Source organism: Perissodus microlepis, chromosome 6 (genome assembly GCF_051167445.1).
Source record: "Perissodus microlepis isolate ML-2025 ecotype Zambia chromosome 6, ASM5116744v1, whole genome shotgun sequence".
In the NCBI taxonomy this organism is placed as follows: Eukaryota; Metazoa; Chordata; class Actinopteri; order Cichliformes; family Cichlidae; genus Perissodus; species Perissodus microlepis.
This window is the reverse complement of record NC_140466.1, coordinates 27,312,208-27,327,133: the sequence shown is the minus strand read 5'-3', so window position 1 is coordinate 27,327,133 and position 14,926 is coordinate 27,312,208. Positions and strand designations below refer to the sequence as shown.

The 14,926-nt window shown below is 42.6% G+C and overlaps 3 protein-coding genes across 3 annotated transcripts in view; 1 reads left to right on the top strand and 2 right to left on the bottom strand.

Moving 5' to 3' along the window:
• The window catches only part of dchs2 (dachsous cadherin-related 2), a 31,725-nt gene extending 27,822 nt beyond the window's left edge, over positions 1 to 3,903 (bottom strand). The window contains exon 1 of the mRNA XM_084931773.1: positions 1,657 to 3,903. Within this exon, the coding sequence (XP_084787899.1) occupies positions 1,657 to 3,387 (1,731 nt within the window). The 5' untranslated portion in view covers positions 3,388 to 3,903. The remainder of the gene's footprint in view (positions 1 to 1,656) is intronic.
• A 426-nt stretch (positions 3,904 to 4,329) lies between these two features.
• LOC146385805 (uncharacterized) lies at positions 4,330 to 8,397 on the top strand. The gene is made up of 5 exons (XM_084931772.1): positions 4,330 to 6,223; positions 6,315 to 6,515; positions 6,753 to 6,958; positions 7,752 to 7,892; positions 8,064 to 8,397. The coding sequence occupies exons 1-5, from the start codon at positions 6,087 to 6,089 to the stop codon at positions 8,270 to 8,272; spliced, it is 894 nt and encodes a 297-aa protein (XP_084787898.1). The 5' UTR covers positions 4,330 to 6,086; the 3' UTR covers positions 8,273 to 8,397.
• plrg1 (pleiotropic regulator 1) lies at positions 7,934 to 13,829 on the bottom strand. Its single transcript, XM_084931771.1, has 15 exons — positions 13,674 to 13,829; positions 13,364 to 13,470; positions 12,319 to 12,455; positions 12,052 to 12,105; positions 11,874 to 11,967; positions 11,646 to 11,736; positions 11,462 to 11,560; positions 11,258 to 11,350; positions 10,808 to 10,957; positions 10,412 to 10,513; positions 9,586 to 9,688; positions 9,374 to 9,482; positions 8,827 to 8,966; positions 8,546 to 8,739; positions 7,934 to 8,451 (listed from the first exon to the last, which is right to left on the bottom strand). Exons 1-15 carry the CDS (start codon positions 13,680 to 13,682, stop codon positions 8,392 to 8,394), a joined length of 1,542 nt encoding a protein of 513 aa, XP_084787897.1. The 5' UTR covers positions 13,683 to 13,829; the 3' UTR covers positions 7,934 to 8,391.
• Positions 13,830 to 14,926: the final 1,097 nt, after the last annotated feature.

The window sequence follows — 14,926 nt, the reverse complement described above, 5'->3', positions numbered from 1 at the left end:
GATTACGACATTTGTGTTCATCGCTGCCCAGTTTTTAAGTGATCTGAGAACGAAAGAGTTCAGTATGAAATGACATGGACGTGATTAATAACTGACTAATTATTATTAATTAATAACTGCATTATCGAATATATTGTTCTTGAATCAAAGCACACACTAGACAGTCTTTGTGGTTCATGCAGTTTGACATGAATTCATTCATGCTTTGTGTTTCAATTCATGTCCCTCATCTTATGAAGCTTGTGTGCACATAACTGCATTATATATATATATATATATATATATATATATATATATATATGTATATATATAGTAAATTATGAAGTGCTTCTACTCAAATACTTTATGTATAAATCAGCAGTTTTTGGTATGTTTAAGTGTTTATATATTAGAAGAAATATTCCTTGTAAAACAGCACTCCGATACTACAGTAACTGCCAGCTTTTAGATTAAGCTTTGTACTATGAATCATAATACGCGTCTTCCTTTGACAGTGAGAGTCAACATAATAAAAGGATAAAAAAAATCCCCACAATCAAAGGGCGAGGACCATCCCTGCAGTATAAAGATTATAGTAAAAACGCGCCTTATATCCTGTGCAGCTCCTTTCATGTCTGCCTGTGACTGCAGACATGTCTCACAGATAGAGCGCTCATTTTACAGTCATAAAGATGATATCACCTCCCAGTTTGTGAACTCTGATCAAAGGAAGTTTAAAGACACGGGTCAAGGTCTGGACAGTCACGCAAACACAGTCAGTTTTTTGAAGCTTGCTTCTTAGAATAAAGCATATGTGCTGCGTTTGCAAAATCATGCGACAGAGGAGGGGGGGGGAGGTTCCTTATAGATGACTTCCCAGATATTCTGGTTACTTCTGCTCCTGCTAGTTCTCGCATTTATTTTGGATGACATCTTCAGTATTCTGAGGCGTCGTAGCTAAAGTTCGAATCGGGAACTAAGCAACTAAAAGTCAGCCAGATGTTTAGAAATTTTCAGTCCTTATATATTCATTGAATCTTGTGTTTGCAGAAAATGTGCCCTTAAACAAATGTTCCTTTGTGATGGGATGCACTTTGTGCCAGCCTGCTGGAGTGTGGTACCAGGCAGCACATCTGTCATACTAAAGCCACAGAGCTAAGCTGGAAAGGGTGCATGTTGAGCATCTTTAGGAGGAACACTGACGGCTTTGTGCAAACAGACTGAAGGCTACTTTTGTCTTATAAGACGTAAGACAGACACAGCAAAAGAGCACGAGATGCTGGATATTTACTGTGAATCTTTCAGAAACTACAAAGATATCTTTATTTTTGTTTCTGTGAATCCATGTTAGCTGATATTTTACTGAGATGAGTGCCAAGTCAAGTGAAACGCTCCCCTGGTCTGTGTGTGGATGTGTTCTTGTAAAAAAATAAATAAATATGCATGTGATTTCATATGAGTGTCAGCTCCCCAAATTATAAAAAAAATATATATATTTGTTGCCTTGTTAATAAGCTTTTCTGCCTACTTCCTGATTCAGTGCCAATTATTATTATCATTATTATCATCTTGTGGATCCTTCTTGGATAGAAAATGTAATTGGAACCATTCAGAAACAATAATGTGTTGTTCTTTTAGATAAGTCACCAAAATGATGCTGAATATCCTCCAACATACTTGTAAAAAGCAGCTTCCAACATCACTCTGCTCTAGTATGGACACATTGTACAGCTGCTGCTTGAACACTGGCTCGTTGTCGTTGACGTCTTCCACGAGCACCGTGACTGTCGCTGTGGATGACAGAGCCGGTTCTCCTCCATCCACTGCCACCACCAGGAACCATATCTCCATCTGTGCCTCTCTGTCCAGAGCTGCAGCTGTGGCGATCAGGCCTGACTCCGGGTCGATGTCGATCAGGCTGTCCTGGTTGGACTTCAGAATGGAGTATCGGACCTCTGAGTTTGCACCCTCATCTGCGTCTCGAGCCTGAAACTGGATGAGGGAACTCCCCTGAGGAGCATCTTCAGAAATACTTATGAGATACGCATCCTTCTCAAAGACTGGGTAACAGTCATTCATGTCCGACACCTTCAGGAGGAAGACCGTCTCACTGCTCAGGGGAGGGTTGCCAAAATCTGATGCCTGCACCTTCAGCTCATACAAATCCTTCTCCTCCCTGTCCAGCTCAGAGTTAACACACAGTGCATACAGAAAGTCATCTGTCTGCTTCAGGGTGAACTTCCCATCACCTCCCTCGAGTGTGACAGTGATCCTCTCCCCCTCGAGGTCGGGGTCCGACACTGAAATCCGGGCTACGTAGTCCCCGACTGCTGCTGATTCCGACACCACAGCATCTCCTGTGTCACTGAGAAACAGTACACTGATGGTGGGGCTGTTATCGTTGATGTTAAGCACTCTGACACCCACGAAAGTGCTGCTGTACTCAGGCTGAACCCCGTTGTCTCTTGCGCTGATGATCAACTCATGAAAAGCCTGAGTCTCAAAATCAAGCGGCTTGTTGAGATAGACCACACCGGTGGTTTCATTGATGGAGAAAACCTCCTTTGGGTCGCTCTGCCTCCTGTTGATCTCATACATGAGTCTGCCATTGTCACCCAGGTCATAGTCAGTGGCCTGCACCTGACACACAGCAGACATGACTGGAGCATCCTCACGCACTGAGGTGTGATATTCAGTCTGGTTGAACACAGGCGGGTTGTCATTCTCATCCAGGACATGGATGTTCACCTGAAGAGTCCCGGTCCTGGCTGGGATCCCCCCATCAAAGGCCTCGATTGTCAGCGTGTACAAGTCCTGCGCTTCTCTGTCTAGCTTACTGTTAAGAACTAGATCCAGGCTGAGGTGGTTCTCAGATCCACTGCGATAATCCAGGTGGAATAAGTCACTCATCTCACTCTCTGTGATCCTGTATCCCTGAGTACCAAACTCGCCCTCATCCTGGTCTTTAGCGCCTTCAATCTGAAACCGACTCCCCGGTGGGCTCAGTTCTGATATTTCCAGCTCAACCTGCTCGGAGGGGAACACGGGAGAATGGTCGTTCACATCTTTCACCTCTATTGTCACTTTTATCATCTCGCCTGTGAGAGTGGCTGCCACAAATTCATACTTATCCCTGCTCTCTCTGTCCAGGACTACAGCTGTGGAGATGATGCCCGTGTCCGCGTCTATTTCCAAGTCTCTGAAAACATACGAGTCTCTGCTTTCTGAGATGAAAAACCCAGTGCTCGGCCTGCTTAGTCCCGCTCCCAGATCTCCAACGATAGTTCTGGCCGGAAGACCCTCTTTAACAGACAGCGTGAGGTTGAACACCTGTCCCAGCGACTGTGCGCACAGCAGGGACAGGACGAGCGTCTGAAGGAGCGAAGCTGAGGCATCCTTGCACCCCATTCCTCCTTTACGCGTGGCTTTGAGCTCTCGGTTTGTTGAGGTCGATGCCGGGCAGCATATTCTCGAGTCGAAGTCCTCAGTTTTGTCCTCACGTTTGAGCGCACTTTTCCGAACCGAAACGGACGAACGCGTTTTTGCGCGCAGGGCGACTGCGAGCGGTCATTCTCCTTCACCGTACTTCACTAGCTTGTTGCGTGATACTGGATACAAAAAAATCAGCCATGGCACAGTGCAAATCCCCCTTTGGCTCCTTCACATAACTCGACACCTCTGACTGGCACCAACTGTGCGCCGTGAACACTCCTCCTGGCAGGCGGCGCGTCCCACGCTGGTCGGCTCCATCTGTGGCCCTGATTGCTTAAGATTTAATTAGGCTGAGAGATTACCTTCCGTGCCTCTTGCTGACACGTGGCCTAGTATAGCTGACCTGTGGAAGAAGTCAGGTGGAAAGTGGAATAAATACGGATATCACACCAGTTGAGCCAAAACGGTGTCCTAAAAGGCCCCTTTGTGGTAATGTGGTTAGTATGAGCTTGAAGTGATTTAATAAAGTGCTCCCGTCTAAGCAAAGGAACATATAAGTGTTAGGGTGGCTCACTCTGCTGGTAAAAAGCAGAAACTGTACCACTCTTTAAAAGGAAAAGAAAGGAAAAATCAAGGCTATCCGGTCACTTAGTCCTAGGGGGGTTGGGGTGACGATGTCTCCTCAGGTCTAAGAATTCTCAATGTAACATCCACACGAGCTTCTCAGCAAAATACTGAAGTTTATCAGGGCCGTTTCTAGCTTTTTGAGGGCCCAATGCGAGATTCTCTTTGGGGATCGCTGTTTATAACACTATAACTGAGAGGGTGGGTGGGTGGGGGGTGGAGAGGTTACATTTTTTAAGATGATCCAATGATCCATGGTGATAATTATGTATCTCAAATTCAGATGAAAGACCTCCAATTGGTGCACGCAGTTAAAATCTACATAAAAGTAAATAATGAAGCTTCTTCGCACCATTTCCCTCCAAAATTTTCCAGATGAACATAAAATGAATGAAACCACTATTGCAAATCAAAACCTAACTGGCATCCACACCGGTGTGAAAATTACACCATAAGGTGAAAATAAAGTGAAATACCATATTAAAATACAAAGAAACTATAGCATCTATTTTAAAGTTCAAATAAGAAAAGCCCAACAACAATAAGACGAGTAATACATCCTCTTCAACTTCAGCTTTCTGGTTTTGTTTTTATTTTTTTATTCAAATTCTGGCTCCTCCTCCACAGAAGCAAATATTTCCTTTATCATGGGCATATTTCTGTAGATTTCTTCTTCTTTTCTTAATTTTATGCTTGAAAAATAAACACATTTTGATGCAATCCAGGTTTCACTGCAGCCTGGGCCACCCTTATTCTCCTCGTGAAGATGTGAGGCTGTCAGTCATACATCATACCTGTCAGCAGACTTCATTCACAACAAGATATCCTAATGGTGATTTTTTATTTTTTTTTAAAGATCACCTCACAAACACCAGCCACAGCTTCCCTGTCGTTGCAGCATAGCTTTGGCAATATCCCACATTTCAGTTTTAACCACATAAGTGTTTCAGTAAACACACAGAAGAGAGCAGCTGGCTCCAAATGAAGACAGGTCATTTAAATATTTTCCCAAATATATGAGGCTGAGCTTGCAGCTTGGGGACCCCCTAGTGGCTGTGTGGGGGTTGTGCATTTGCAAAGTCCATGAATAGCTGAGAACCAGCCTATTCATTTATGTCCTCTGTAATGGACATTTATTCTTGGTCTATATCTTTTGACTCATTTTAGCTATCCCAATAAGTCCCGCTGTACTAAATAGAGGACATCCTGGGCTTTACATTGATATCTCATGTTCAATGGGAAGATTCTTTCCTCAGGTCTCAGGAGCATAAAGCAAGCAAGAGCTCTGAAATGTATAAAAGATGATTACTGCATGGGAGCCTGCTTCCTTCACTGGGGGAAAAAAACAAAAAACAATTTTATATACAATTTTACAGTTTTACAATAATGATAGTTAATTTTTTCTGAATATTTCAATGTTTCTGCATAAAATATTTAAAACTTTTACAAACAAGATACTTTTTTATGATTTTCTCTTTGAAACAGAAACATAAAACTAACACATGATGAAAGAAACCACCCTGATAATAACGACATGATTGCAGTTTGTTGTTAGCAGCTGATACTAATGTACAAGGATTTCTGAATAAATGTAAATTTGTTTGTGCAGTTTGTGCTTCTTTAAAAACACTGTTGCATAAAAACCTAAACTAATTATATTTAAACCAGAAAAACATTACAATAATATCCGTCACAGCTAAAGCAAATGGTATCATAAACACAAATAGGGCGTTTCTTATTTCTTCATAACAGACTTCAGTCTGTCTGTTGTAAGTCTAAACTGTGCTCAGTATAAATAATAAATGGTAGGAATGCTGGTCTTACAGTTTATTGTCATTGCTGACCTCTCATTTGTCCTGCAGCTTGTAGTTGCCATCATGGCCTGCTGCAACCACGCAACAGGTGTAATCTGACCACAGTAAACAAGCAGCATAGCTACAGAGTCTCATTGTCTGGGTTAGCTTGCTCAGCAACTCAGAAACCACCCACTCCAAAGCATCACAGGACTTTTTCTTTCTCATAAATCTAAGTAAAATTTAAAAAACCAAAAAATGCCGTCTCACATTATGCTCTCCTACCAGTGGGATGATCAGCCTCTTGTCAAGAAGATATACGATCACCTGAAAGATGACGGGCTCCCGGTGTGGATGGACATCGAAGGAGGGGTGACGGGCAACATCAACGACGCGTGAGTGCAAAGTGACGTGGATAGCGTGTTTCATCTCTGATGGGCTTCATCACTGCTGTGTTGTGCATATTAAATCTGTGTGCGTTTTCAGCATAGCTGCAGGAGTGGAAGAGGCTGCTGTGATCTGTCCGTTTATGACTCCGGCTTACCAGGCATCACAGTGCTGTAAGAAGGAACTCAACTATGCCGAAAAACGGCAGGTCATCATTGTGCCGGTGATGCTGACAAACAACTGGGAGGCCAGTGAGTGGCTGGGACTGATCGGAGCAGGCCTGCTGTGGGTGGACTTCAGGTGAGGAGGACACGTTTTAAAACCTGAAATTTTAGCAGGATGGAAACTGCATTTGTTAGAAAGTGTCGTCCTTCAGTCACACATGTCCTTGAATTTCCTGGAACAATGTCACCATTTCATGTTGTCTTGGAAAAAAATATCTTAGCTAAATAAAATATATTTTAGAGATCATAGAGATCACAAGTGCACCTAACTGTAGCATCTGAACTCTCAACCATCAATGCTGTCGTCTCCCAGAAATGCAGAGGAGGATGAAGAGCACTTTGACATGTGTCTCAGGTCTCTAGAAGAGGAGATCATGTATAATGCGGGCCACCTACTGACGGTTGAAGAACCTCCGAAGGAGGCGGAGGAGCAGCCAGAGCCAAGAAAAGCCCGTCTGAAGAAGAAACCTGGCCGAGCCTTCTGTCATTCTCTCTCCAAGCTCTACATGCAGGACTCAGGTAGCCATGGAAACATTAACAAACAACACCATGTGCCCGACAATTCAACCAAATTACTCTTACTTAGAGCAATATCGATAATTTGACAGAGGATCCTTCCCAATTTTCCCACTTTGGCTTTAATAGATGATGATAACTAAAATCTTATTTCAAATTCTTCTTCATCATGCCTGGAACATATACTCACACCCACTTTATTAGGTACACATCTTTAAATGATTTATTAAAACCAGCCAGTTACATGCCAGCAACTCATCAACCTGCTAAAATTCAAACCGAACATCAAAATATGGAAGAAAAGTGATTTAAGAGACTCTGAATGTAGCACGTCTGCTAGTGTCAGACAGGCTTGTCTACTGGGATTTCCCCACACAACCACCTCTAGAGTTTACAAAGGATGGTCTCAAAAAGAGAAAATAACCATTGAGCAGTTCTCTAAGTGAAGATATTTCCAGAGGTCAGAGGAAATTTGCCAGACTGTTTCGTAGCTGAGCCACATTTTCATAAAAAACTTAGTTGAACATTGTTACACAACAGGAATAATAAATCCCCCTCAATAGAAAGGTTGTCTGGTAAAAACTCGCTTTAATGAAAGCAATTCAATTACTGTTAACTGGGAGAATAATATGGAAAATTATTCATAGAATAATCCTGTTGTACACAGCATGAATACATATTAAGCATTACTAGGCCTTTAATTTCCCAAGTCTATTGATAGTCAGCCACTTAATTACGAAGTGGCAGCCACTTTAGACTCATCTAACATTTCTGCTGTTCCAACTTGACCTCACAGGCGAGCAGATAATGCGGAGAGCTGCTGAAAGCAGAACCACAGTGGAGCTCAGCGAATGCTGTGGAGATCAGTGCTACTGGGAGGAGATCAAGGGTGACGGCTGTAAGTACTACAGGAACGTCTTCACCCACGGATACCTCGGTGAGTACACAAAACCCACCTCAACTGAACAAACGCAGCCATGTGAAAAATGTGGTCTTTATTCAAATGGAGCATAATAAACTTTCCATGTCTGTACAAACACCAATTCTGCTGAAACAATACAAGTTTTTTCTTTCTTGGCTAAAACTTCCAAACACATTTCCTTTGAAGGGTTTGACTTGAGCAGGGAGCAGGTCCACTCTGAAGTCTGTCCTTCTGAAGGTGAAGAGTGGCTTCTGTTGGTGGACGAGTCGGATCAGAGCTATCGGAGAGCTGTTATCATCAAGAACAAACGCTCGGGGAGGTTCCTGGCAGTCCGTAACGGCTGCTTTATCGGACTAACATCATACAACGAGGACTGCAAATGGTTTTTAGAATAAAGAGGGATGCTTCTGTGAAAGCTGAGAGTTTGCCTGACAGAAAAAGCACGAGCAAACAAAAGTTGGTGGAAATAAAATTCACTGCTGTTACTGTGGCAAGAAAAACAAATAAAAAATCTCTAGAATCTTTTTCTCTTGAGGATTTCTGGTTTCCAGTTGACTGGGTGGCTTTCTTCTGTCTGCAAGAAAGAAAACATGGTTATTATTTATTTTATTTCCTGCTGCCTAAGAATCGGCACAGAAATACAAGTTGAGTGTAACAGTGTAGCGTACAGCGGTGTCATCCTCCTTGTAAACTTTAATGGTCTTGTCAGCCTCTGCCGTGATCAGTCGGCTTTCAGAGTGGTCGAACACGCAAGCGAAGATTCCCGACTCGCTGTCCAGAGATCCGGGCTGCACGGCTGCGTGGATACGCTGGAAATTGTATCCGGTCCTCCAGTCCCACATGTGGATAGTTCCATTGTCGGCTGTGTGTAATGAGGTCAACATTAGCCTCAATAAAATGATTTAAAACAAGCAAACAAAAAAGGCAGACAGTTAAAGCTCTTTATTACCTCCAGACACCAACACGCCATCAGAGTTAACAGCCAGAGTGTTGATGATGGCGTTGTGGCCCGACAGGTTCTGGATGAAGTTTCCATCTGGGAACATCCACTGCTTGATGTTATCGGCAGATCCAGAGGCAAAAGTATATCTGCAAAAGAACAAATATGACATCGATATCTGAAGAACAACTCTTAATGAGTTCTTGTAATTAATGTTATGAACAAATGTGCTCCTGTAATCCTAAATCATGACTTGAGTATTAATTTATCTTCATTATCACTCAAAACTTCATTTCTTTTAAATTACAGGATTCACTTTGGCATGAAACAGGTAAACAAAGGTGTTACTAATCACATTAATTAGGCTTACAACTAACTGATGCAATTAGTAACACCTGCATTTACCTGCCTCATGTCGAAGGAGCTTCTGTAAAAACATTATATTTATAACAACTACAAAGTTTTACAAACTAATTTTGAATATGCATTGTTTGAGGAGTCTGCATGCTGCGTTTCCCGCACTCCAACCAACGCTACCTTATAAAACACCACTTACTGTCTGGGGTGCAGGACCAGAGTTCGCACAGACTTCTTGTGGTTTGTAAGAGTTGCTCTGGTTTTCCCAGCAATCAGGTCCCACAGCCTGATGGTTGAATCGTGGCTCCCTGCACACATTAGGGACAAGAGTGAAGAGAAACCACTTTAAAGCCTGTCTTACTGAGGGGTTTATACTGCTGTTGTGAGCGATTTGAAAAAACATAATTGTACCTGTGATAATTTGTGGTTCTGCTGCTTGACATCTCACCGTGGCCACAGTGTTTGTGTGTCCGGTCAGTGTGTGCACGTTTGCCTTTGTCCTGATGTCCCACACCTGCATGGACCGGGAGGACAAGCAGTTAGTGTCATCTCATAACCCACATCACATCTGAACACAGCCCTTTAGTGGAAGAGTCTGCCCCAGGGCAGCTGTGGCTACAACTGTAGCTTGCCTCCACCAGTGTGTGAATGTGAGAGTGAATAGTGGAATTGTAAAGAGCTTTGAGGGTCTCGAAAAGCACTATATAAATGCAATCCATTATTATTATAATATAGTACTGTGCAAAAGGGTTGAGCCATCCCTCACTTCTTCATATTTTCTCTTCTCTCTTTGAGACAAGCTTTCTTGTAATTTTAAGTCTTTGAGCTTTGTGGTGGACAATCAAAGCTCTTCTTTGGATGTTGGCTGCCTTTGGTTCTCTCCTCTGTGAAGATGATCCCACACTGCTATAATAATGTTGAGGTCTGAGCGCTGGAGGGGGCCGATCCATGACTGGTAAGTTTCTTTTCACTAGTACCTATGTGCCTTGACTCTACTCTGTTTTGGTCATTTTCCATTATGATTAACAACCACCTCAATATGTGAGGGGTCGTTATACCAACGCAGTTGAAAGTCCCATGATGACACATCAACGGAGAACATTTAGATGACGGTATACCTGCTGCTCAGTCTGTGGCTGTTTGTCACACAGTTTTCTGCACTGTACTGCTTAAACCTGATCAATTTAAGTCATTCCATCAATCTCATTCGCTGATTCAACACAAAGTAAGCGCTTACCCTCGCTGTGGCATCTCTGCTGCACGTCACGAGCACGTCGATGGTTGGATGCAGATCCAGATCATACACTGCGCTGAGGTGTCCGTGATAGTGCCTAATTACCTAAAATATAAACCAATATATTCAAGAAACATCCACAACATTACAAGGAGAGAAAAAGAAGAAAATGAGCCACAACAGAAGCTAGTTAGCTAGTTTCAGTTGCACCTTTATTCACCAGGGCTGTGCCTGTTTTATTGGGAAAAGCTTTTATGCCAGATGCAGCCCCCAAAAAACATTTGTGTCACCTCCCAAAGGAACTTTCACAGGTGAATGTGTAAATCATTACAGCATAAAGCCGCTAAATAAACTGTTTTGAATGACACAAACCAATAACTCCCTTGTTTGAAAGTATACCTTGTTGTACTCCAGATCCCAACATTTGACCTGCTTGTCCTCCCCGCAAGAGAAAAGGTAAGGACTGCGGCTGCTGACCGCCACCCCACGCACTGTGCTGATGTGTCCAGTCAGAGAGAGTTTCAGTTTTCCACTGGCCAGGTCCCAGATCTGTCAAGACAGGCAGCCTTCAAGTCAAATTAAGATAATCTGAGATTAATTTACAAACATAGTCAGTTTAATAGGTAAAAATTGGGCTTTTAGTATAACTTAATCATCTGTGAAGCGCAGGGTATTAAAGTTGCAAGCAGGCACTGTGGCATGTTGGAGCCTACAGAAAACACAATCTTTAAAACAAACAAAGGTAACGATCCCGAGGGGAGACGACTCAGAGGAGAGCTAATTTAGTCAGTCCATGTCAGATGAGCCATTTTTAGTTTGTCGCTTACTGTTATTTCCTGCTTGACTCACCTTTATAGTCCTATCAGCAGAGCCTGTGACAAACCACTGATTCCCAGGCTCTACAGCGATGGACCTCACCCAGCCAAGGTGGCCGCTGATGACCTACCAGACAAAACAAACTACAGTTAAACAAAACACAGAACCCAGACCTTGCCCACTGTATCGTGTCGAGTAAAGCTTAAACTTAGAAAAGTTGAAATGATTTATAGTTACCCGAAACAGTTTCCATGGCGGATGCCACTGAGGTTTGGGCATTGTGGGCGCTCTCCTCATGAGGGCAGAATTTCTGGTCCCACCTCCCTCCAGGAGTGACTGAAAACACACGGATGATCAGTTTTGCACTTCTTTCTTTCAAACCGATAAGCCTGAGTAAAAGTAGGAATAAACTGTGACCTACCACTGCAGATGACGGAGGGTGAGATCGCTCTGCTCCTCCTGCATGCCGGTGGATGTCAGCAATACTGGCTGCTGTGCGACTCGCGTCCTGCCTACAAATGACCCACAGAGTAAATGATGGTTTATGTGTGAGTAAGCATCATTTTGTTATTAGTGCTTTTATGCTAAATTACTACTGGTGACTGACTCCCTTTGTACTGTGTTTGTGTGTGTGAGGGCCAAAGTTTACCTAGCTTGCGATGGGGGTAAAACTAACGCCATGGAGTGTACTCCGGTGTCACTGGGATTCCTGTGCATCTTTGTGTCAGCGGTCAATGCCACCCCTGGCGAATAAAAAATACTGGTTATAAACACTCCAATTGGGATGATGAAATTAAATTAAAAAGTCACAAATTGAGAGTATTTACCTGGTCCAGACGGGTAGGCATGTGTCCCAGTGATCAGGTATTCTGGGTCCTCACCTAAAACATAAATAATATTCCCAAAATGTCTTTAAATCATGTAGTTTTGAAATAAAAGGTTTCAGAATAACAAAGAAAAGCTAAATTTAAAGACAAACTGAGCTTTTTGACAGCAAAACATAATAAAAATCTACATTTCCACATATTTGTTAATAATAAATTGTTGGCACACTTAAGAGTGACTCTGACATGCAGTGACACTTTCATCCTCACCTGGCTGAGCGTAGTTCTGGTGGCCTTCCATGCTGTCCGAAAGGTGTGAGGCTCTGTCTTTCCCTTCCCTCAGGATGGGCAGGTGTAACACTGCACCGTAGTCTGCTTTCAGTTTAACCCCCATCTTCAACTTGTGGCTGCAAGCAGATGACATAATGATGCATTTCCCCTTAAAACATCTAATGTTTGATTAAATTAGCATAATGATATTCAAACACATGAACAACACACAGTAAATATCCTGAAGTTTTTACTGGCGTATTAAAGTAGATATAATTTACATTCTGGGGTTCAGCAGCAGAGATTATTGTTTCTTTGAGCAGGAAATTGATACAGCTTTAACTTCCTACTTATTACCATAATGTCAGTATAAATTTACAGACAAAAGAGTTGTTGGTAAACTGAAAATAAACTCCTGACAAATTGATGCTCTTTAGTGTTGCAGCTACAAATCCTTCTTTGTTGACTGCTCCCTAACAACAGCAGAACATATGCCTCCTTCTCACCCTATCCTGAACATCGTCCTGTGTCATACAGTCTGCATGTCCTCCTTCGTCTTTCTCTCCTGCTTGGGAGGTCAATCTTAAACACCCTTTGTCCAAACCCTCCTCTGCACATGTCCAAAACATCTCCGCCTTATTTCTCTACATCTAGCTCTCTGTCTTCAAAGTACTCGACCTGAGATCTTCCTGCAATATACTCATTTTTATCCGCCCCAGTCACGCCCAATGAAAAGATTAACCTCTTCAGCTCTGCCACCACCAGCATCAGCTCCTGTTTTTTGTCATTGCCAATCTCTCCAAACCATAAATGATAGTAGGTCTCACTACTGGCAAAGATTTTTTTATTTACATGAGATGCCCTTCCTGAGGCAACCCTCCTCATTTATCTGGACTAGCGAGCAATATTAATACAAAGCGCTAGTACAAAATTGTTCAATAAAACCTCTACAACAATTTCACATGACATTAGAGCTTGCTATGTGAATTTAATTTACCCCAAAACACAACTTCAAATCATTAGAAGGTAACACTGTGACGTTTACCTTTCATCATCCAGCGCGATGGACTTGGCGTGATCAGACACAAACATATCATGAGTCCTTTTAAGAGATCTGAAGACCAGAGTGTGGACTGAGTGCTTCTGAACATCCTGTAGATGATAATAAATAGTAAAACGTGTGTTTTAAACGAGTGCAACCACGGCAAACTTTGGGAGTAATTACTTTTTACTATGTGTAATGCAAACAAAACCATAAACGTGTGGTTGCAGTTATTAGCCGAGCGGGGCTATGTGTCTGCTGGGCGGGCGGAAGCACAAAAAAGACAAAAAACGGACTTCAAATATCTTCTTACCTCAGTCATTGTGGCGGTAAAAATAAAGCAATATTATAAAGAAGCGGAAAATATCCCTTTTTTCAGTAAACAAAGCACGCTCCCCGAAAAGTATCACGGACGCAAAAACATGACTACCGCGACGCTCCAACGACCGAATACCCCGGAAGTAAAGAGGAAAAAGGACAGCTAGCAGTTTATTAGCGCCACCTATAGGCCAGGAGGTAAATTGAAATGGAAAAAAGCCAAATCTTTAACCTCTACTCTTCCGAATCTCGTTATATTTCCTGCGTGAAGCGAGAACACAGCATGTCCTTCTTTTCTTGACACTAATAATAATAATAATAATAATTTGTGCTCTCCAAGTTGCTTTAACCAGTTCAGTCTGCGCTCTACTGCTCCTTTCTTTCTTACCACTCCTGCTAATTGTAGAAATAATGCCCTATTTCCATTTCTGTGGCCACGATTTTTTTGTTTTTGCACTTAAAAGGTTTATCATTAATAGCTGCTTGTTCTGGATTAGCATTGTTTCTTTACATCCACAAGGTCCAGGGATCAAATCTAGCGGTGTCCAGCCATTTCCTGACATAGTCCAAAAGAAAAAAAAATGCATGGGTTTATCAGTGCTTCTAAATTGCGAGAATGATTGTCTGTCTGTTCAGTGTACTGCCTCTCGCCCCATAGCACAGGCTACAGCTACCTGTGTGACTCTGAACTGGACAAATGGTTCTGTCTGTTTACTTCTGATCACCTTGACTGCTTATTTCTGGCTAACTGACTAACCTCTAACTGATGAATAGTAGCTCATAATATACCAGGTCTTGGTGATTCCCAGAGGGTCCTATTTTAATGGATGGCGACAGTCAAATTATTATCATGTTTAATGTTCAGTAGATGAACAAAGAACTGTTGGGACATAACCATATCACACAAACTTTCATTTGCTCTAGTCCTTGCCTAGTTAGCAGTGAATGTTTCTTATGGAGTCAAAGTGGCATTTCTTCAGCTTCCACTCAGAATGTGTCCCTAACTGGCCCTAATGAAATCCTCAATATAAGAGCCTGAACAAATCCACATTAGCAACATTGGGTTGGCTGGAAGACTCTTTACTTAGCCTAGCAGGGCGAAGGACACTGTCTCAGCTGAACTCTGGACACGCACACACATACATATACACTGATATGCACACACTCATCCCCCCTCCCTTTCCAAACGCCTTCGATGCTTGTTCCCTCCTGGGAACACGGCGGGTCTGAGCCCGCGCTGGAATGGTA